At 45.7% G+C, this 22366-nt stretch overlaps 1 protein-coding gene across 1 annotated transcript in view; it reads left to right on the top strand.

Moving 5' to 3' along the window:
• Positions 1 to 22366, top strand: part of ANKMY1 (ankyrin repeat and MYND domain containing 1) — a 661439-nt gene that overhangs the window by 111240 nt on the left and 527833 nt on the right. Inside the window, exon 3 of the mRNA XM_086943729.1 lies at positions 17475 to 17651. Within this exon, the coding sequence (XP_086799855.1) occupies positions 17475 to 17651 (177 nt within the window). The remainder of the gene's footprint in view (positions 1 to 17474; positions 17652 to 22366) is intronic.

Here is a 22366-nt window from a genome sequence, read left to right on the forward strand (position 1 = left end):
CAGTTGCTGGTAAAAGGATGAACCTCTCTCTCTCCTTCAGTCATTCTTGGGTAGTATATTGGCTCTTAGGTGATTTAAATGGTGGTGACAGTGGAAGCAATAGGGCATAGCCATTCTTCACCACAGAGAGATCACATCTTTGATAATCTGGGCATAATGGTTGTAGGTGAGGGAAAGCCTTTCCTCCACTGGCACGAGGATGGCTCCCTGAAATGGTGTAGATAATAGCAGCCCAACCACAGGAAAGTCTCTTGGACGTCTTGTTGTGTTGTCTTTATCTGATTCAGACCAGGTAGATTTCTTTTGTGACCCCAGGGTCTGCAGTTTTACTAACTTACCATCTGGACTGGGAAAACTGGACTCTCCCAAATACTCCTGGAATGGATCTGTTTTAGGGACAACTAACCTGTCAGAGACAATGAGTATAAATGTATGGTTCCCCCTCGTCCGTTTTCCCTGAGGCAGCCCACAAACAAGGAATCCAGACTAGGATTTTTAGAGGCTTTTAGTAGAAACCAATGTAGTACAGAACAAATGCAAAATGATTACTGCAAATATCACAGCTACTGTAGCACCGGAGAAAATGGAAAACACAATGAAAGAGATGACATGGTGTTCATGAGAATTACATTTCCTACTGAATGTTTGCTAATTAGAATTAGCACTTACAGTTTTATCATCAAGGGGCTGAGTAACTCATCGCAAACCTGGTTGGAAAAGGCCGATTGCAAGGCCAGGCCTTGTCTGTGAGAGCCCAGATGGTTACCAGTCAGTGTTCTTGGAAAATCAAACTCTCTGGAATTCTTACAGTCCTAATACAGTGATACACATGAATACATGTAAATATGCACTTAACACTTTCTAGGCCTAATCGTGGCAATGTACTACATATGAATATATGAACTAAAAGCACAATATCATAATGTGCAAAATATGAATAATAAAGTGTAAGAAAAGTGGTATGGTAACAGTACCCAGTCCTAATTATCTTCTTTCAAAAACGTTTTGCTTTTTATGTCCTTTATAAAAAAATATTGCTCCATTGGACTTTATGATACATAACATCTAAATCCCAAAGAGCAATACTTTTGTAAATGATATAAAGACCATGATATTTTTGTCTGAAGAAATGTTGTTATTAATATTAAGACATAGAACTTAGAAAATGAGGTGCATTTTGTAACTGAACAAAAGCAAGGAAATATTATGGGCCTCGAGCCAATGGTGAGCACATACATGATGGGCAGCAGTACAAATAATATATAAACACACAACCTCCTTGGCCCTACTTAAGACTAGTGGAGATGGCCTGTTCTTTCCTCTAAAACATTTTCTTTTCCGGCCCGTGTCCAGAGGAAGACTAGATTTTCTCTGACACGAATGCCTTCATCTTTAACATGTTTATGTGTAGAGACAAATGTAACTAGTCCCACGAGGCACTGAAGCAGCGCTCCCTGCAAGATGGCACTCTGTAAATTAGCTGTAACCATGCTGTGACCATGCCTCTCTTGCAATCCATGAGGACCTCATTCTTTTAAAAAGCTGCTCCTATTGGAGTTCATGGTCTCAGTAGATGTGCCCATGAGGTTTCTTTATTGATCAGGCTGAACATGAACCTTTATTCTTCCCGTCTGCAGACTGGGAGCAAGGATGCATAGTGGTCGAAGTTGTGCCAGAGCTAGAGACCAGGAGCAGCTTTTCCCCTAAGGCGGAGAAGTGTAGCCCCACTGAGTGTAAAAGGAGAAATAAAATGCTAGTAAAGCAAGGTTAATAACATTACGTTATTATCATTTTATTTTTCTCTATGGAGCCTGAGCCAGGTTAGGGTAGGGTGGGGCTGTGTCACAGGGAGAGGAAGTAGAAGTGATATAATGTGCACTTAAGTGCACATGACAGTTTGACCAGCCGTCTTGAGCCAGCCAAACTGTCATGCACACTTAGGATTTTCTCCATCCGGCTGAATTGCACAGCCGGGTGGAGAACATGCGCAGGCTTCCACTCCCCAGTCTGAGTACTGAACCAGGCTCTCAGACCAATCAAAATTCTGCTGTCATACTGGTGACAGCAGTGTCTTGACTGGCTTAGGGGAGTCTGGGAGCCAGTGTGCTTCCTGTTTCCTGGGTCAGAAGGAGGAGAAGCGGTGCCCTTCAAATTGACCCCCGTCCACCACTACTTTTCAAAAGCATCTGCCACTGCTAGAGACTATAGCTGTCCATGATTGCTTTGGCAGTGGGCTGCTTCAGGAAGAGAAGATCAGACATGCCCATCTTCTACCTGTATGTCTCGAGATACCGGGTCTCCTTGTCTATGAGGAAGGATGAAACATAGATGTTGATAAAGGCTGCTATTATCATCACAGACTGGTACAACTGACCTGCAGCACCTTCCCAGATGGAGAGACTAACTTTACCCTTCATTGGTGCAATGGCTTAGGGTTTTCACACTCGAACAAGGCACCGGGATTGACTCCACGACTGATCCAACACAGTCTCTAGAGCAAGTCTAGAACCATCCCTTGCTCCCAAACTGTTCCCTGGCCTGTGACTGGCGGATCCCGCTAGAACACATTATAAGGTATCAACAATTACAGGGTCTTTTTTGACCTGGTACTTTCACCTCCACAGGGTTATACGCACCTCTTGTACAGGGCCGGTGAACACAAGGTAGGGGCATGGTGGCTGAATGAATGCCTCTCTACCTTACTGGCAGGAAGAGTGCTCAGTCAGGGTCCTCAGTGCCACGCCTTGTACTCAGGACCCAATACCTACAACCTAACTTTAAATGCAGGATATAAAATTCACAGTCTCTTTAGGGACATGGTACATCCTAACGCTGAATGCTAACCAGGAGTTTCTGGAGGGACTTCACACCATATCTGTCACTCACCTATTTTGAGGGCATCACCCTCTTTTATATTCAACCGCCTGACAAAAGCCTCCAGAGACTTTAATGGAGTCACCCACTTTTCAAACCTATTTCCCTTCCAAAGGAGTGTTCATTCTCTGTTCACCTTAATGGGATCACTCTTAAATGCCAGTCTTCACATACATTTTTGAGTCATGAAAATCAGAGGTCATGCAGATCAGCAAAGATTGGCGACTTTGAAGGAGATTTACTAAGCTTTTGAGCCGTTTTGCATCAGAAAGTGACATGAAACAGCCCAAAATCTTTTCTTTCTTATTTTCTTTCCAGCCCTAAACTTGTTTGGGGCTGGAAATAATGTAAAAGTAATGCGAAACGCCATGGGGGCATGCCAATGGCGGTGCATGGCCTTCCCATGCAACCATCCAAGGTAACTTGTGCTAAACCCAATTTAGTAAACACAGTAGATTGGGTTTAGCATGAGAAAACTGCACCCTTTTAAACTAAGCACAAGGAAGGAGAAATGCTTTCATTTCTCCTTCCTTTTCCGACTTTGCATGCGTGCGGCGAGGGCTTGTTTGGACGAGCGCAGCTGGCGGGTGGGGTTGTAAAAGGAAAGGCGCGTGTTGAGACAATCAGGTCCAAGTTCGTATAGGGCTTTGTGTGCGTGGGTGAGGAGACGGAACGTTATCCTCTTGTTGACGGGAAGCCAGTGAAGGTCTTTCAGGTGACTGGAAATGTGGTCTGTGCGGGGGATGTCGAGTATGAGTCTGGCTGAAGCATTTTGGATGCGTTGGAGTTTTTTCTGCAGTTTTGCGTTGGTACCGGCGTAGAGGGTGTTTCCGTAGTCCAGGCGGCTAGTAACCATTGCGTGGGTGACCGTTTTTCATGTTTCGGTGGGGATCCAGCGAAATGTTTTTTTTGAGCATGCGTAGGATGTTGAAGCATGAAGAAGAGACGGCGTTGACTTGTCTGGTCATCGAGAGTGAGGAGTCCAGGATGATGCCCAGGTTCCGTGCGTGGTCTGTCGGTGTGGGGGCTTTTCCTAGTGCCGTTGGCCACCAAGAGTCGTCCCAGGCTGAGGGGGGTGAGCCTAAGATAAGGACTTCAGTTTTGTCCGAGTTCAGTTTAAGACGGCTTTGCTTCATCCACTCGGCTACTTCTTTCATCCCATCATGTAGGTTGGTTTTGGCGGAGATTGGGTCTTTGGTGAGTGAGAGGATCAGCTGAGTGTCATCAGCGTAGGAGATGATGTTGAGGTTGTGTTGACGCGCGATGGTTGCGAGGGGGCTCATGTAGACGTTGAAGAGGGTGGGGCTGAGTGATGATCCTTGCGGGACGCCGCAGATGACTTCGGTGGCCTCTGACTTTAAAGGGGGGAGGCGGACTCTCTGAGTTCTTCCAGCGAGGAACGAAATGATCCAGTCTAATGCTTTTCCTTGAATTCCGATGTTTCTGAGGCGTTGTATCAGGGTGCTATGGCAGACTGTGTCGAAGGCTGCAGAGAGGTCAAGGAGGATGAGGGCGACTGTGTCTCCGTTGTCCAGTAGTGTTCGAATGTCGTCCGTTGCTGCGATGAGGGCGGTCTCAGTGCTATGTTTGGCGCGGGATCCAGACTGTGAGGAGTCGAGTGATTTGTTGGTTTCGAGGAAGGCGGCGAGCTGATTGTTGACGGCTTTCTCAATGACTTTGGCAGGGAATGGGAGGAGCGAAATGGGGCGGTAATTTTTGAGTTTGGTGGGGTCAGCTGTGGGCTGTGAGTTGAGTGAGCAGTTGATGACGTCTCGGAGATGGGGTGCGATAATGGAGTTTGCTTTGTTGAAGATGTGATGGGGGCATGGGTCTGTAGGGCATCCTGAGTGGATGGAGTTCATTAGGCGAATGGTGTCTTCTGTGGTGATTGGGTTCCAGTCGAAAAGGTTATTCGGAGGAGTTACAGGTTCGGAGGTAGGTGAGGTTGACTGGTTTACGGGTTGGTTGTCGAAGCTGTTATGAATGTCGACGATTTTGTCATGGAATAATGAGGCGAGGGAGTCGCAGAGGACTTGAGAGGGGGTGATGTCGTTTGAGCTGGCTTTGGGGTTGGTGAATTCTTTGATGATGTTGAAAAGTTGCTTGCTGTTGTGGGCGTTGTTGTCTAGTCGGTCTTTGAGTGCTGATTTCTTGGCTGACCGGATTAGTTGGTGGTGTTTGCGGGTGGCGTTTTTGAAGGCGGCTTGGGTGGTTGTGTTTGGGTCTTTTTTCCACGTTTTCTCAAGGGAACGACAGAGCTTCTTGGATTTTTTGAGGTCATCGTTGAACCAGGGGGCATTCTTGCTGCCTTGTTTGGTTTGATGTTTTTTCAAGGGAGCTAGTTTGTCGGCGGTTTGGGTTAACCATTGTGTGAGGTTGATGGCGGCTTGGTTAGGGTTCGTTTAGTAGGCCGGGGGTTTTTGAAGCAGTGATGTGGAGATCTGGTCGACAGTGATTTTGTTCCAATTTCTTCGCAGAGTTGGTTGAGGGTGGTTGTGGATCGTGGTCTTATTGTAAATGAAGTGGATGCAACTGTGGTCTGTCCAGTGGAGGGGTGTGGTGTGCGTGAAGGAGATATGCTTGCTGGAAGTGAAGATAGGGTCGAGTGTGTGTCCTGCATAGTGTGTGGGGGTGTTAACAAGTTGTTTGAGTCCAAGATTGGCGAGGTTGTCCAGGAGGATGGTAGTGTTACTGTCGTTGCTCTTTTCCAGGTGGAAATTGAGGTCTCCCAGTAGAATGTATTCTTCCGAGGGGAGGGCGTGTGGGGTGATGAAGTCAGTGATGTCTTCGCTGAATTTTGTACGGGGTCCTGGTGGCCTGTAGAGGAGGGTGCCTCTGAGTGTCGTCTTGGGGTCGGTGTGGATCTGGAAGTGAAGGTGTTCGGCGATAGCGAGGTTGTCTTCTGAGCTGGTTGAGACGCGGATGGTGTTCTTGTGGACTATGGCGATGCCTCCTCCTGTTTGGATGGTGCGGTCCTTATGGATGATCTTGTAGCCGTCCGGGATGGCTATGGTGATGTCTGGAGCTGAAGAGGCATTCAACCAAGTTTCTGTTAGGAAGGCGATGTCCGGAGAAATGGTGTCGAGTAGATTCCAAAGGTCGATGGCGTGTTTGTGAACCGAGCGGGTGTTGAGAAGGATGCATTTGAGGTGGTTGGAGTTGGATCTCTGTTTGGTGTTTGTGGGGTTGGTGTGGGTCTTGATGCAGGTGAATTTGCAGGAGTGGCAGGTGAAGGGTCCATGGGTGTGTCCTGGTGCTGCTTGGGCGCAGTTAGGGAGTCGGCCGGGGTTAAGTGCTAAGAGGGTGGAGGCGTCGTATGTGATGTGGGAGGGGTGGGTGATGCGGGGACCAGGGGGTCTGGCGCTGGGCACGGTCCAGGCGCGGACGGGCGTAGACGGGCTTACCTTTGGCGCACATTCGGCGCGGCCGCAGCGCGTGGACGCTGCGCGTTGGGACATCTGTCTTAAATGGATAGTGGAGGGGGCGGAGCCTGGGAGGGTCAGCTGGGAGGCGGGAGCGAGGTGCAGGGAGGGTCTTGGACAGGCCGAAAACAAAGAAAATGGCAGACAGGTAAACAAATGCTGCGAGGGTCTCCTACAGCCAAAGCTAAAATGGTAATGGAGCGCCATGGGGCTAGATTATTTCAGGCCAGCAGAGGAAGCGCTATAACAAGTAAAGCCAGAGAGCGCTGAACAGTGCAAATTACGAAGCACACCACAGTCCAAATGCAATTGTAATAGGTAGCAAGCAAACACAAGGCACAGCAGCGTTATGGAGCGCGGCGCTGTTATGTAAATAAATAATTAAATTTGCGAGGCAGAAATCGGCAGTGTGGTACAATACCAGGAGAAGAGAGGAGGTGGGGGAGCGACCACTTCTGGGAGCAGCAGGGCGGTCACAGCTTCACACGAGGACGTGCGCAGCCTGTATCTCTGTGGGTGGGAGGGTCAGCTGGGAGGCGGGAGCGAGGTGCAGGGAGGGTCTTGGACGGGCCGAAAACAAAGAAAATGGCAGACAGGTAAACAAATGCTGCGAGGGTCTCCTACAGCCAAAGCTAAAATGGTAATGGTAATGATTGGTTCAGATGCTACGTCCATCACCACCCCCTTTTGTATTGCTTCCCTCGTGTCTAGGCATAGAATTTTGTACAGGAATAGACCCTAGCCCTATGGCACAAAGGTGTGTGGGTGGCCCACGGCAGCTGTAATCAGAGTCGGTGCAAGGGAAAGGGGAGGAGAGAGCCATATCTTTATAGATATGTTGCTCTTCTGCACCCTCCCTGTCGCGCTACGTAGAGCAGCCTCGTAGGGGGCTGTGCTGCGTGATTTTTTCGTAAATCTCCCCCAGAGTGTTACGGCATAAACTACACGATCTGAAGGAATCATCGGAGGGAGTGAGAAAAACACAAGAAAAAGATCCAAACAAGCATTTACAATGCAGTGGTCTCGGCTTTATTAAAGTTAGAGCTATTGGCATTGCAGATGGCATTTTTTTCATTTTTTGTTTTTTTAAAAACATAAATAAATGGTATTGTCATTTACAATGGCAATAGTTGATCAGTAGAGAGTATTAGCGGACACAGAGGCACACACACACAGAGCCACACACACACACACACACACACACACACACACGCACACAGACAGAGCCACACACACACAGAGCCACACACACACAGACAGAGCCACACACACACAGACAGAGCCACACACACACACAGAGCCACACACACACACAGAGCCACACACACACACAGAGCCACACACACACACAGAGCCACACACACACAGAGCCACACACACAGAGCCACACACACACAGACAGAGCCACACACACACAGACAGAGCCACACACACACAGACAGAGCCACACACACAGACAGAGCCACACACACAGACAGAGCCACACACACAGACAGAGCCACACTGAGCCACACACACAGACACACAGAGCCACACATACAGAGCCACACACAGAGCCACACACACACACAGAGCCACACACACACAGAGCCACACACACACACAGAGCTCTCTGCCCAGTAATGCCCTAGGGAACAGAGGCACGAAAAACCGGATCACAAGCGTTGTAATGGCATGCGATGCAACAATGCATCGTTGTAACAATTTGCATTGTTAACGCATGCATTGTAAAGGATGCATTGTAAAGGTTGCTTCCCGCGGCTTCCATGGTTTTTGTACTGCATGCACATTAATGTGATTAACATTTTTGTATTTTTCCATGCTGCTATGTCCTTTCCACTAAAGGACCAAGAAACAGATGGTGCAATGTTTTAGTTAGTCTAAGGCATACTGGGAATTAATGTGAAATGTGCACTCTCTTCGGTTTAATGCTGCTTTTAAGGAGATGATTGCCGTGGACATAGCTGGATTAAGTCAAGAATAATTAGACAAATGTGTTTAAAATGTTAATGCTTACTGTTGCACTTTACTATGCTATGTCGCTTTATGTATTAATGCTACAAGAAAAATGTGTAATGTTTTCTTGATCACTTGAAAGTATCTTCTCAATGGAAAAAAAATTCAACATTTAAAAAAAAAAAACCTTAACACGTTTGTGTCAGCTCCCTTCAAATCACTTGCTTGCTTGGCATGAGGCTTTGCCAATTACGCCTTGAATCAGCACTGTTTAGTCTCACTGTCATGCTACAGAAGAGCATGGTTGGAATGCATGAAGGAATATTTTACATCTACATCCCTGATTACAAGTTCAAGGTTAAATTCCAATACTTTGGCAAACAGGAGTTTGCAGAAGAATCGGAATTACCAGTTGTGTGATAATTAGCACAGTTTCACAGTTTTCCCCTCCATAAACTCCGGCAGGTCAAACCTGTTAAAATATAGCAGAGAAAAGGCCTGTAAAAGGCCAAAACATGTAGGGCACGATTCCCAAAGGTAAAGTGAGACGAAAGTCTAGCTTTACGACTTTCGGTATTCACGAAGGGCATTGGCTCCTCATAAATGCCCTTTGTGAAAACTTAAAGTTGAACTTTACGGCTTTCGGTGTTCACAAAGGGCATTTACGAGTAGTAAATGCCCTTTCTGAATACCGAAAGTCGTAAAGTTACACTTTCGTCTCCCTTTACTTTGGTGAATCGGGCACGTAGAGTTTTGTGTGTTGCCTTCTGCTTCTGTGTACTGTGCTTCGTTTCAATGTTGAAAAGTAAGCTTTACCATATCTGGTAAATACGTTACACCAATATGCCAGGTGTGGTATATACCCCACTCTATTCCATACAACTTAAAAATCATCGCCTAAAAGTACATTCAGTCATCACACCTTTTGTCACATTCAGTTCTTTATCTCATACATCTAACGTATACAAAATGCAACCCCCTGGGCTATTTTTTACTGCAAGGCGCATTGCTTCACTTTCAAGCAAAACAAAGGAGTTTCTATGGATGCTAAAGAGTTGTTGATCTAATGGTTGGCGTCCCTTGCAACCACATTCAGACCATGGGCTCTTGATGAGCTGCAGCGCGCTCAGCAGCAATCCTGCTACTGCTGCTGGACCGCTGGTGCTCAAATAAAAATGTACTGCTTTCAGCAGTTTTTCTAAAGCTAATAAGTGTGGCCTGTAATTGGAATTGCAAGCCAGTGCTTTTCGCTATACCATTGCAGATTGTTTGAGGGGTGTTTATTGACAACTCTCATCTGTGATGTGTGTGGTTAGCACTGCACCTGCGGTGTGTGTGGCTTGTAAGTCACCCGTGGTTTGTGCTTTGTTGGGTTTGCCAGGTCGTTCCATGTAGACAGGCCACGTTTCCCTCCCTGTAATATGTGATAAATCAGTGCCTTCTGGGAGTTGTAGTGTCGATGTCCTCCCACACTCGATTAACTGACATGCCTGGTTAGTGAGATATTCTAACCGGACGCCCAGCCTGTGAAATGCGCCGCCTTACCCCTGGCACCAGCGCTATCTGGCAGAGCCAGACGCACCTGTGGTGTGTTGGCGGTGGCAGCGTGCCTGGGCGCAGGGGGCCCCAAGATAACAGTATCATGTGGGCACAGCACGTGAGTCTGTGAGATTTATGAATGACGTCAGGCGCTGGTGGTGTAACCTTTGTTCACTTCCTTGAGGTGCCGGGCCCACTTCCTTGTAAATAGAAAATCGAGAAATGGGCACCTGGAAATGCTGAAGTGTGAAGAGGCATCTGCTGGCCCTGCAGAGGGGCGGGGCTAACAGGTCAGGGAGGGTTGGTGTTAAAAGGAGGAGCATTCAAGGCGTAGAATTTCAGTTCTGCTTAGGGAACACTCCTCGAAATCTCAGCGGGTCTTGGGGTTCATGAAGGTAACTCCCAAAATGGCTTCATCAAATGTCCCCCCAAAGTCTTCTCACCGCATATGAGCAGGTAATATAACTCAGTGGGTTTAGGCACTTTCTTCAGCGTTGTGTGCATCCTGAAGATCAGTGCCCGTGATGGTGTCCTCATTTCATCCTTATGACGTCGATGAAAGGAGGAGCATATCTTTAGTTAAGAGTAGCATCAGCCTGGCCTCTGTCAGTGTGAGCAGTACACCCAGTCCAGATGTCTTCTGCCGGGGCTGATACTTGCGGCGATAGTACTAACAAGAGACAGATCCTACATAGCGGGGTGGCGCAGGACAGCTCGGGCGCGCTGTTAGGAGCTATTATTGGTCTCCCATTTTAACATTTTATCGAAAGTCCACCCCTGTCCCACTGAACCGGGAGTGAGAACAATTCACTTCTTAAATCTTCGAATATTGTAAGCGCTTGACTTGTAATGATTTGCAGAAAGGTCCTTTCTCAGACTAAATAACCCCTCACATTAAAATGCTGTAATATTTATATGTTGTTTGATGCCGTTGTTAAAGGGAGTATCATTGCTTACTTTTAATATAGCGCTTACTGTGGCGGTCTATGGCTTCCAAGCAGCGGCCATGATAGCCGATGCCATACACCACCCAGACACTACTAGCAGGTTGATTTCATCTTCAAGGCGCTAAGTGCTGCACGGATCTTTCACTTCTTGAATCTGACTCTACTGGGCTCTAAGAGTTCCTGTAGCAGTGCGTTTATCAACAGAGTTTGCAGAAGGCGCACTTTGTGTCTCCCATGCCCTCGGGACAGTCACTGGGCTGGTGAATACTCTATTAATATTGCATGTATGTCAGGCGGGTCACATGACATATCTGATGACAAACAGCACAGCAGCCCGGTGCTCTTTTCACAGAGTTCACAAACCGAAGAGTGTATTTGGTGCACTGTCAGTTTAAAATAAACTTTAAAGACAAGAGCCCACTCCCTGGTGAATTGGTGCAGTTTTATGTTTTTAATGATGTGTCGCTTCACGTCTTTGTTAAGCACGGATGCCAGGGCCAGAATCACGCAGTATATTCCAAATCTGGTTATTCACTGCTATGACGTAGCAACAGTGAGAAACAAAGTTACCTGATTGCTCCAGAGAGCAGAGCGTAGGGCGAGGAGGAGAGAGGGCACAGAGGAGGGTACGGGAGGGTGACAAGAGGCCAGATTTGTTTTTTACATTTTTATCAGGGCGGAGAGGCCATGTTATGTATGGCTCACCCTATTATTCCTCTGTCCCGGAGGATCAGTTAAAAAACAAGGGCCGGTGACTTTGAGGGGCCATACATTACATAAAAAAAGAACAAATAAATCGCAGAAAGGGCATGGCGAAAAGACTGCGAGGAAAATAATCAAGAAATTAATAACAATGAACACCTTTATGCAAACCTCCGCGGATATGAGAAACAGCTGTTGCACTTCCTGGTATGTCAAGATGTCACTCCCCACAGGGGAGTGGCATTTCACAGGAGGGGGAAGCTAGGTTGGGAGAGGCCTTCATTCGAATAGGGAAACAAAGGAGGAAGGGTTGCAGCCCGCAGGCACTTATCGACACAATGACGAAGGCAACCATCATCAAGCGCCGAGCACTAAAGAAAAGTGAACATGAAGCTCTGGAGCTTGGCGGCCTCAGCTCTCACACAGCCTTCACTGCTCCCTGCCTCTCAGAACACTCGCGGTTTTCTGATGAGGTGGCAATGTGCACAGCACAGGCACGTTTAAAACATCTTAAACGAGGCTGGCAGGGGTCCCGGACTTGAGCATCGAGACATCTGAAAGGATTTACAAGAACCATCTACAAATCTTTACACCGAATAATAATAACAACAATAGCTTGCTAGCAGCTTTACTAAAAGTAAATTGGCGAAGAGCGAGAAAACCAAGCACTCACCGGCGGCTGGGGCGGAGGATTCGGCGACTTCTTCCGGCGGAGATCAGAGCGAAATGGCATAACAAAAGCGGCGCCATTTTTTTGATTCGGGGGCATGTTTTTTTGCTGAGTGATGGATGACGTCACTGATTAAAAAATGTAAAAAAAACACGCCCCCGACGACTGGGACCTCGGCGAGAGGGAGGATGTGGGGGGCGGGACTTAAAAAAAGACAGAAACGCCCACGGATCGCATCAAGCCGGGGAAAAGAGTAATTGACACACATCTCCTCCAATGGCTAGCCTCCATTTACGAAGCTAGCCAATGGAAGAGAGAGGCGGGTTAAAGCCCCACACTGTTGAAGTCATGAAATCTTCGGCTCCGCCCCCCCACTGCTTCGCAGTACGACGGTAGCCAGGGCCGGCCTTAGGCATGTGCAAGCTGTGCACCTGCACAGGGCCACCAAACCCCAGGGGCCACCACACCAATATATATCCTTAATATATTTATCCTCTGAGGATGGATACATATTTGTGTGGCGGCCCCTGGCAGGGATTTGGCGGCCTCCGGCTCAGTTCCACTTCTAAACACCCTAACCCCCCCCCTCTTTACTGGCCTCCGCGCTCTGCCCCACCCAGACCCCCTCTTCCGGGGCCCCCTACCTGCGCTCCCTGCCCAGGGCCACCATGACCCTAGAGCCGCCCCTGCGGTAGCCTCGACCTATAAAGAACTCCAGCATTGAGGCTACGTTTCATATAATCGTTGAGTGCCAGAGAAGCATGTTCTGATCCACACTGTTCTGTTGAAAAAAAAGAAGCTGCCAAAGTCACGCTTCCGGATGTGAGCCGCAGGTAATTTACACATTCTACATGGAGAAATTCGGAACAGACCGTAATGAAGCAGTTTCCAGACAAGCCACTAGGTGGCAGGATTAGGCAGAGATTGAGAATGGGAATGAGCCCGGACCCAAGAGCAATGACGTTTACAAAGATAAAACGTAGCAAAAGCAAACCGTTCAAAAGGGTGTGGGTGTTGCTGAAATGGGAATACACTGCGGGCAGGGCGGGCAGTGGGGGAATATGAAGTGAGTGTATGAAAGCGAGGGGTTTCCTTCTGTGTACAGTGTACACGAAGTCCTGAGCAAACGGAATCCATTTAATGCTGTAAACCTTTGGTATAAAAAAAGAGAGAGGGTTCATAAAACATAATTCAGTTTTCTATTGTATTCCATTGTTAGATAACCTATGCCCAATCTCGTGACCTCTTCACGGTAACTTACCAAGGTAGGGCCTTTCTTAACCAGGCCTCTTCTCTGACCTATGAGGGGAAACGGCTCAAATATAAGGGCTATTAAGAGTCATTCGCGGCCCGAAAGAGGACAACCATCCAAAGCAGCAAGAGGGTTCTTCATGGGACATTGTCTTAAAGGGAATCAAAGTTCAAATATTTAGACGATAGTAGAACTAAATTATTTAACAATGCAGATATGATAAATAAAAAATCATTATATTCGAGAAACATAGTAAAGCACACACGAAGAGGTGGAAGAGCAATTGGAGAAAAGGAACAAAGTTATGAATGCAAAACGGGCCTTTGCAATAGACAACTAAAGAAATCACAGTTACAAAAAAAATTAAACCGAACAAAAAGCAGTCATTAAGATTAAGGAACAGAGCAGCTGCAGAGTAAAATGCACCTCTAACTCACGCGAATACCATAGCTCAAGTAAATTAAAGTTTTACCATTTGTGATAATTAAATTGAACAAAGAAATAGTCAGAACTTGGTACAAGTTGTGCACACGTTGTCCACAATCTCAAAGAGTGCCTTATAAACATTTCTTAAAGTGTAAACATAAAAACCGGTGATTTCAGAGTCCATGAATTTAACCACGCTGCCTTTAGAGATTCCGCTCTTACGCATCACAAGATGGTTGCCTTCCAGCTGCATCTTCCTGTTACATTTAACAAGCCAGTACCTTATATCAAAATCAAGGGCAGACAAGAAAGAGCACAAACTCTGGGTATTGGCTTTCCGTATGCAATTACACAGACACCGGGATACATTCTTGGTTGGCAATTGCTTCTTATACTTGCCAAAAGGCTAACAATGGAATATCGACGAATCTCCACCAAATGAACCTTGCTCTAGTATGAGGATATAGTTTTTCACTTTTCGCGCCAGTAGGTATTAGAAAGGGCCAAGGATGTGTACAAAGGCCTTAAGTAATCAATGATTGTTCTGAGCAGCATTATCACCCTATTTTTAAGAGGAAGGGTCGGATTGATGCCCGGCAAAAGTCTGTAGGCGAGGTGGTTTGTAGACTAACTGATAACGCTGTTAGGATGTACAGCGCCCAGGAAAAGAGGATCCATTTTAATGGCCACAGCAGGCAACCATTGGGCTCTGGTGCACTAATGGAGTGCAGCCATGTCAAATTTTCCAGATCAATGTATTATGTATTGACTCAGCCCAGGTTTTTCGCTAAATTCAGGGACTTGTAGTCTTGTTTATTCCATTATGAAACATGACTACAAGACCCAGTATTTAAAGGAAAACAAAAGACTGGAGGAGCACGTCACCCATGGACCTGGGAAATGTAGCAGCTTTGGAAGTGGCCTTTATGGAAGTCACCCCCTGGTCTGCATTGACCTCTGCATGCATTATGTCACACGTAGTCAAGGGAGAATCTGAGTTTGTTTCCTCACATATACTGCTAGATTCATCATTGTCCTGTTTTGTGAGTCCTTAATAGCGATTATTAAGGAATCGCTATTAAGGACTTGCAAAACGGGATTCATGTTGGAATCGCTAAATAAATTGCGATTCCTACACATTCCTTATTTGCGATTAGCAAATTGCTAATCGCAAATAAGGAATAACTCCCCATTCATTCCTATGGGCCAAAGGCCCATATGAATGAATGGGGAGTTATTCCTTATTTGCGATTAGCAATTTGCTAATCGCAAATAAGGATGCGATTTCAAGGGTGCCAGGGGTGTCCAAAGGACACCCTGTAGCACACCTGAAATGAAAATGTAGACTGATGTTGCGCACACACATGTCCAAAGGACATGTGTGTGTGTAACATACAACTGAGGAAAATGCACAAAAGTGCATTTTTGTCAGTTTTCGCTATTTACCACGAAGTCAGACTTCGCGGTAAATAGCGGCCAAAAATAGCGATTTCGCAATTTTTAAATGCTTTGTGAATTGCATTTAAGGAATCTCTAATTGAGATTCCTTAAATGCAATTATTCGCAAATATGCGATTTCTAAAAATGTGATTTTTGCATTTGGGATGGTGAATCCCAAATGCAAAAATAGCGCTCGCTAAGGGCCAGATTCTCAGAATCTGGCCCTTTGCGAGACGTTTTCGGCTTGATGAATCTGGCCGATAATGCCCTAATGTGAGAGGTCCAAACCTCAACTGGGACATTATTATTGTGGTTCTCATAATTTCATATATCCGGACTGTTAATGTATGCCCAGAATTTCTTCTTCTTACTCTAGAAGTTGCCTCTCTTCAGACCCACTTCCTCTGGATGGTTTAACAAAGATCCGAAAAGCCTCACAACATTGCTGTAATCCCAGGTTGACTCAGGGAATTTTCTTTGAAAGCTGAGCTGAATAAGTGGTTGAGAAAACTGAACAAATCTCCTCTAACACCATTATCATGAGATCTGCAATAAGACATTCTGAAGAGAGGCAACTTCTAGAGTCTAAGGGTTGGTTAGAGAAACTTCCGCGTGCTGCGTGGATAGGGCTTTGTCATGTCAGGTCACGAGGCAATGCCATCACAGCAAAGGGGCAACTAAGACCCCTATCTTCTTGCCCTTCATGTGCCCCATTACTAAATCTATTAGCCGAAGTAAAAAATACTTTAAAAGAAGAAGTAGGACATGAACTGTTTAACTAAGCCTGCAGGAGGAGGCAGGGCTTTATTGGAAGAAACAGAACAAAAATGTGAGGCGTATGTGGAGATGTAATAACAATTAAAAAATAAGAGTATGAGCAGACTAAAAGAAAAGAAGGAGGGATTACAGAATATAGAAATAAAAGAAGTAGAGAGAAATAAAGAAATGAAGAGTGAAACAATGAATCAATAAGTAACAAATGGGAAGAAATAGGACTGTGTGTGTGTGTGTGTGTGTGATGTTTAAATACATAACACACAATTGTATGTGAAAACACTCTATAATTTTGGGGGTTATAGGTGACCCTAACAGTTTTATCTATGGCCCTTTGTATGCCAAACCTAGTAATCATTTCTAGAGATGTGAGGATCACTGGAAGCAAATTCCAGGATTCTGTCACCCCACTGACTTGAAGCCCCACTTCACTGAATTCAGTTGTACAGATCCCCTATACTCACATACATTCTTGGGTTTGCACCGTAGTAAAGAGGCCTTTATAGAAGTTTTTCTATGGAGCCTGGCCACTTTCCACTCAAGGTAAAATCTGCAGCAAATTTGGAGCCGCACCTTGGACACTCCGGTATAGGCCAGGATTTCTCTTTTTGAGAATAAATGATGGGGGTGCTGTATTGGGTTACCAGAAGGGAGACAGCCACCTAGTGCTCAAAGCGTTAAGCCACCCAATCAGTGCAACAGTGATTCCCTAAACTGACCATTTTTTAGGTTTCGCCTGCACAGTGCTTGCGCTGTGTTTGGGAAATATATTGTTTTTGATATAAACTTAAAAGGGACTTACATCACTCTTCCTCTCTTTCCTGGCTTCTCGTTGGTTCCTGTACGTTCCACTTACCTTTCCTCCATTTCTATTGGCTGTAGCATATTTTCCTGCATTTACCAATGCTTGTTCCTAATCTACTTCTCTTATCAGTTTCCCGCTACTGAACTATTGTTAACATCAGCTTTGATGGAAAAATATATATTTTCATTGAAACTTGTAAGTTCAACCACTTAAGTTAAGTCCCAACCCTCACACTGTATGGAATTTTTAGGGACACTGAGGATAGAGGCCGGAGAAACTATAGCTCATAGAAACTCTTGCTTTTTTGCTATATGCTCAATGTGCAAGCAGAAAGGCAATTGTGGGTCTGCCGTGTAACCAGAAAATACAAATATTACTCTAATTGGGTCAAGCCATGTAGTAATGGATGCATGCATGTTTCTTGTTGCAAATTGTATAGTATTATTGTTTTTCGGATTGTGTTCTCAGGGTTTTTTAAGCATTCCACAGTAGTATGCTTGTTTTTGCAATGATTGGAATTTACTGTTAAGCATTTAGCGATGACTCCAGGTTATGATTTAATTGATGCAGCAGGAAGAATAGTTTCAATGAAAGCATGATTTTGATACTACATTTCATTTCTGTTACGTGTGTCTTATATAAGATCTTCTCTTCATTGTGATTTCAGAATGAACAAAGAAACATGGAACAAGTAGACGCAGATGTGTGGTGCCCAGAAAAGAAAGTGACCCAACTGCAACAGATGCGCAGCTTCCAACAGTGGGCAGACGGCTCTTCGTACAAAGGCCATTTCGAAGTTGATGTAAAACTGGGACATGGAGAATTTATTTGGGCCAACGGTGAGGTAAGTGACTATTAACAACACAATATGAAAGACAAATATGGAGGGAGCGTCATGATCAGGTATAATTGAATTAAATTGATGTTATGTATAGCATTAGTGTTAATACCCAAGTCTAAATTTGGTTATTCACCGCTATTACATCACAGTAATGAAAATCAAAAGATGATTTTCAATGATGTGCCATTGTCGGGAAGCGTTCACTTCCCAAGTCTTCCACGTGCCTTGGTAAGCTGTCCAGACACTGGAGTGGCGGATGACAATCTGGTGTCTTGCCCACCTTCTCCAGTGTCTCTCGGGTCTTTTGCAGATCTGAGTGAGGCCAAGAAATATGGTGTGGCACCTACTGTCTCCAACCACTGATTCCGTTGCCTGCAGCACAAAACCTCTTTTGAGACCATGGGTGACATGGTGTTTCGGCGAATGTATGAGATTACATCGCAAATAATTACAACGCATGCTTTTACAACGCATGCCATAGCAATTAATTTTTTTAAACTACCATTACAATGCATACCATTACAACGCATACAATTACAAGGCATAATACATTTAGGGCAACAGTAGGGTAAGTGTTGGATAGTGTAGGGGTAAAAATTACTATTCCCACTCCAGTGAGTGCAACAGTAGGGAAAGTGTTGGATAGTGTAGGGATAAAAATGACCATTCCCATCTACCCCAAAACCCATATCCACCCTAAAACTACAAAATATTACTTACCTTATAATGCGTGTAATGGCATGCGTTGTAATGCCATGCGTTGTAATGCCATGCGTTGTAGTGACATGCGTTGTAGTGACATGCGTTGTAGTGACATGCGTTGTACTGACATGCGTTGTAATGGCATGCGTTGTAATGGCATGCAATGTAAAGGCAGTTGCATTGTAACAGCTGCTTTGTAAAAGCAGTGCAATGTAATGACTGCTTTGTAATAGATGTTTCCCGTTTCGGCACATGCTGGCCCCGGCTGTTATAGAGCCTCTACCAGTGTGGGTCTGGATATAGGTTTTGGATTGACAGTGGGAGAGAAGGCCCAGAGGGTATTTGGAGGGATTTTGAGAGAGAGTATCCAATGAAATCCTGTTCCAGACACTGGGTTTTTATATGAGGAATGCTTGCTCCTTTGTCATCTCTTCTTGTACTTTCTGGGCTTCCGTCCTTCCCAGGTGAGTTCTGTGTGGTGCGATGTTGACTCCAAATAGACCGTTATTCTTCAAGGTAATCTTGCTTTTTAGTATCGATGGCATGAATCTAGAGCTGTATGTTTAGGATAAGAGGACTGCTGAGTAGGTTCTCTTTGGTTGTAGCCCATGTTGTTGTGGTTCACTAAACTAATGATTAAGGAATTGGGTGCATGAAAGACATTTTAATGAGAGTATGCAGAGGTGGGCTGACTGCGACGAGAACCTTGACATTCTTAATACGTCAGAGTGCTTGAGCTTGGATGGTGCAATGCAGTTTGGAGGCTCACAGTTGTAGCTTAATTTTAGGCAGGAAGCTCAATTTAAACAAGACGATCTGTGACTTTCTCAATTTCTTGAAGTAGAAGTTGGAGTCAAGGTGGAACCAGTTAACTCAATCAACCAGTAAATGTAGGAATGAAGCACCATGACAATATTGGTGAAACATGCTTTAATCTGTTCTTGAGACAGGCTGCCACTAATGAGAATAGACTGGATTTTGACACACCTTAATTTTAGATAAAAACAGATAACTTTACTTGTATAATGCTCAGGCATCTTCTTAGTTGCAGGATGTCTTTTACAGATAGCAGTGTGAGGGAAAGTTTTGTGTCTGAGGTATTTTAGACAGCGCATTACCACTAATTTAGACTGTATCAGTGGTGGCTCGTTGGACTTGGCCCTTTTTGCAGGGTCATCCCTGACTTGTTTGCCTTCCCCCTGTTTTTGTTGGTTTTATGACTCTGGGCACTTTACCACTGCTGATCAGTGCTAAAGTGCATATGCTCTCCCTATTGTAAATGAATGTATGAATTTGTGATTCCATGATTGGCTGGTTTGGTTTACTTGTCAGACCCTAGTATAGTGCACTGCGTGTGCCCAGTGCTTGTAAATCAAATGCTGCTGGTGGGCTTGCAGCACTGGTTGTGCCACCCACAGAAGCAGCCTGTAAAAGTGTATCCCAGGTCTGCCATTGCAGAGCCTGTGTGCAGTCTGGTACTGCCATGTTGACTGGGCAATTGCACCCACTTGCCAGTCCCAATGAGGTAATAGAAATTTTCAGGTAGCTAATGTGTCCCCCACTCGCACCCTATCCATGCACCCATGTTCCTTGTATGTTGTGTAACTTTTGTCCCGTACATGCTGGAAAGACGTAAATACATTTGCGTCCATCCTTAACATGTCATCTATCCAGTCATGCAAGAAAATCCTGTTAATTAGGCTTCTAGGCATATGGTGCCAACGTCTTTACATGGTGCACTTCTGAATCTCGCCCACGTTTTCTCCATGTTTCCTGGCCCAGTCGAGCTAGGCCCTTAAACGAGGCCCCGAGCCTCGTCTCTCCTGTCTCCGAAAGCTGTATGCATCCCTGACCCTTGCCTTACTTCCTGCCAGCGAGCGGTGCCCGGCTCGGCCTGGACTGCCTGCCAAAATCATATTTTGCCTACAGTTATCTGTTCAGCCTCCTCGAAAACACATTCCAGTCTAGTGAAATAGGTAAACATAATTCCCGGCTGCAGAGCAAAGGGCCCGGCCTTCCTGTCCTCCTTGCAAGTGATTTACTGAATCTGTTACCATGGTAGGCCCATGGCCCCGCGCATTGCACCAAGACACGTATGCACGCACTAGCATTCAGTATTGAACGGCCTCTGCCCAAGAGACCTTTTACTTCAGACACTACATCCTCCAAACATGAGGTACCAGATATGTTATAGGTACAGGTTGCCCTGACATCTCAGACACCAGTCTCCTCTACTAGTGATAAAGTCAAAGCCCCCAGTTCTCCCCAGTTACACGTCATGCTCAGTTGCGCGCGCATCCAGGTCATAGGTTTCTGCTGATCCTGCAAACTTTCTCTTTGCATCCACCCACATGTGACGTTTCTTGTTACGTTTCTCTGACATGAACAGTGCACGCCCATGTGTACGCCTTTTTACACGCCTTCTGTTACGCACATGTGTTCTTATCTCTCTTCTTTCACCTGTTACGCCTACTGTATTGGTTTCAATCGTACTGTTTTACTATATATAATGTGAAATGCTAATAAAACGTTGAATGTCCCTTCCTGAACCTTAGTGGTGATGGAACATGATATCCTACAACTCGAGTTGTATAATTAAAGCCCGTATGACTCAGATATCACGGACTCTGCCTCTCATTTGATTGAGCTGTCTATTATTGATAATTAATTATATGGAAAAATGATACGGTAAATTTATTTACCACATAATTTGGCGCCCGAATAGGGACTCCCCCCCTTCCCCACTCGCCGGCGATGTTACGCAGGCTTTGACCCCTTCTACAGCCGCGACGGAAACCGTGCACGTTTGTGGGTTTTCCTGCTATCTTCCCTCGGGCCCACGGGGGAGACGGAGACTGCGGTCCGGCGTCCAGACGAGGTGGTGAGGAATGCGGAGGATCCCGACCAGAGCCCAAGCCGAGAGAGCAAGGTCCGAGGTATACAGAGGCCCACCTGTTCCGAAGCGCATGCGTGGTAGCATGATGCGTAGCTGTCGGATGTCGTAGCAGTCCAGTCCAGTCCAGTCCAGTTTCCGAGGCCTTCAGTTTTGCTTCCCGGTGAGTACCGTTGTTGGGAACGCATCTAGACGGGTTCATTAATTTGTGCCCGGTCAAGACAGGTCTGGGTACACAGACCTGGTCCAGACGTGTTCACTTAGGTGGATACGGTCCGACGTGTCTCTTTATGGGACCGGTATTGTCTGTACTGTTTAGCAGTGCATCTAGTTATCTAGTATTCTAGTATTGTATCTCGAGATTTTTCAGAATTTGTGTTTTCTATGTACCAGGTAATATCAGTCTGATATGTTTCAATGTGTTTTTAATGTCATGGTGTGAATGATTGTTTGCTGTTCATTACTGTGTTTATTGTTTTCACGTCCGAATCACTCCAATCATGCCACTGTTCTCGAAATTACGTCAGATAGGAACTAGGAAAGGGATACTCGAAGAAGCAGTTCCCGTCCCGCCTAGGGACACTCCTGGACATTTTATGTACAATAAGCATGGCTTAGATGCCATACTGTATTTAGATTTATGGGTGGACTACACCAAGGATCTGGAAGAGAAGTATAGATGGCCTGTCTCAGGGACATGGAATGCTGAATGCATCATGAGAGTAGAAGAGCATTGTGGAAAAAGAGAGCCAGACAATCTCAGAAAGATGCCATAGAATTGTGGCGTAAAGAATCGCATAGAAGAACAGAGAAAGAAATCAGGAAAGCAGAGAGAAGTAGAGAAGAATCTGAAAAAGCCAGAGAAAAGGAGTTACTAGAAGAAGGAGAACAAGTCAGATTAGAACAATTAGACCGTCAAAGAAATGCACTCATTACAGGCATGTATCCAGTTCTTGCCGAGGGACTGCCCAAGGCGACCCCGGAAGTACCCCGTAACTTGCCACCACCATTGATCCCGACTAAACTCCGTCACAAACAGACCGCAGCAGACATTTTCCTTTCTTCCTATTTAGATGACGTAGCTCCAGCATATACCAATGTACCCGTACCACCCGTTAATAAC

This window comes from Lissotriton vulgaris, chromosome 11 (assembly GCF_964263255.1).
Source record: "Lissotriton vulgaris chromosome 11, aLisVul1.2, whole genome shotgun sequence".
NCBI classification, from domain to species: domain Eukaryota; kingdom Metazoa; phylum Chordata; class Amphibia; order Caudata; family Salamandridae; genus Lissotriton; species Lissotriton vulgaris.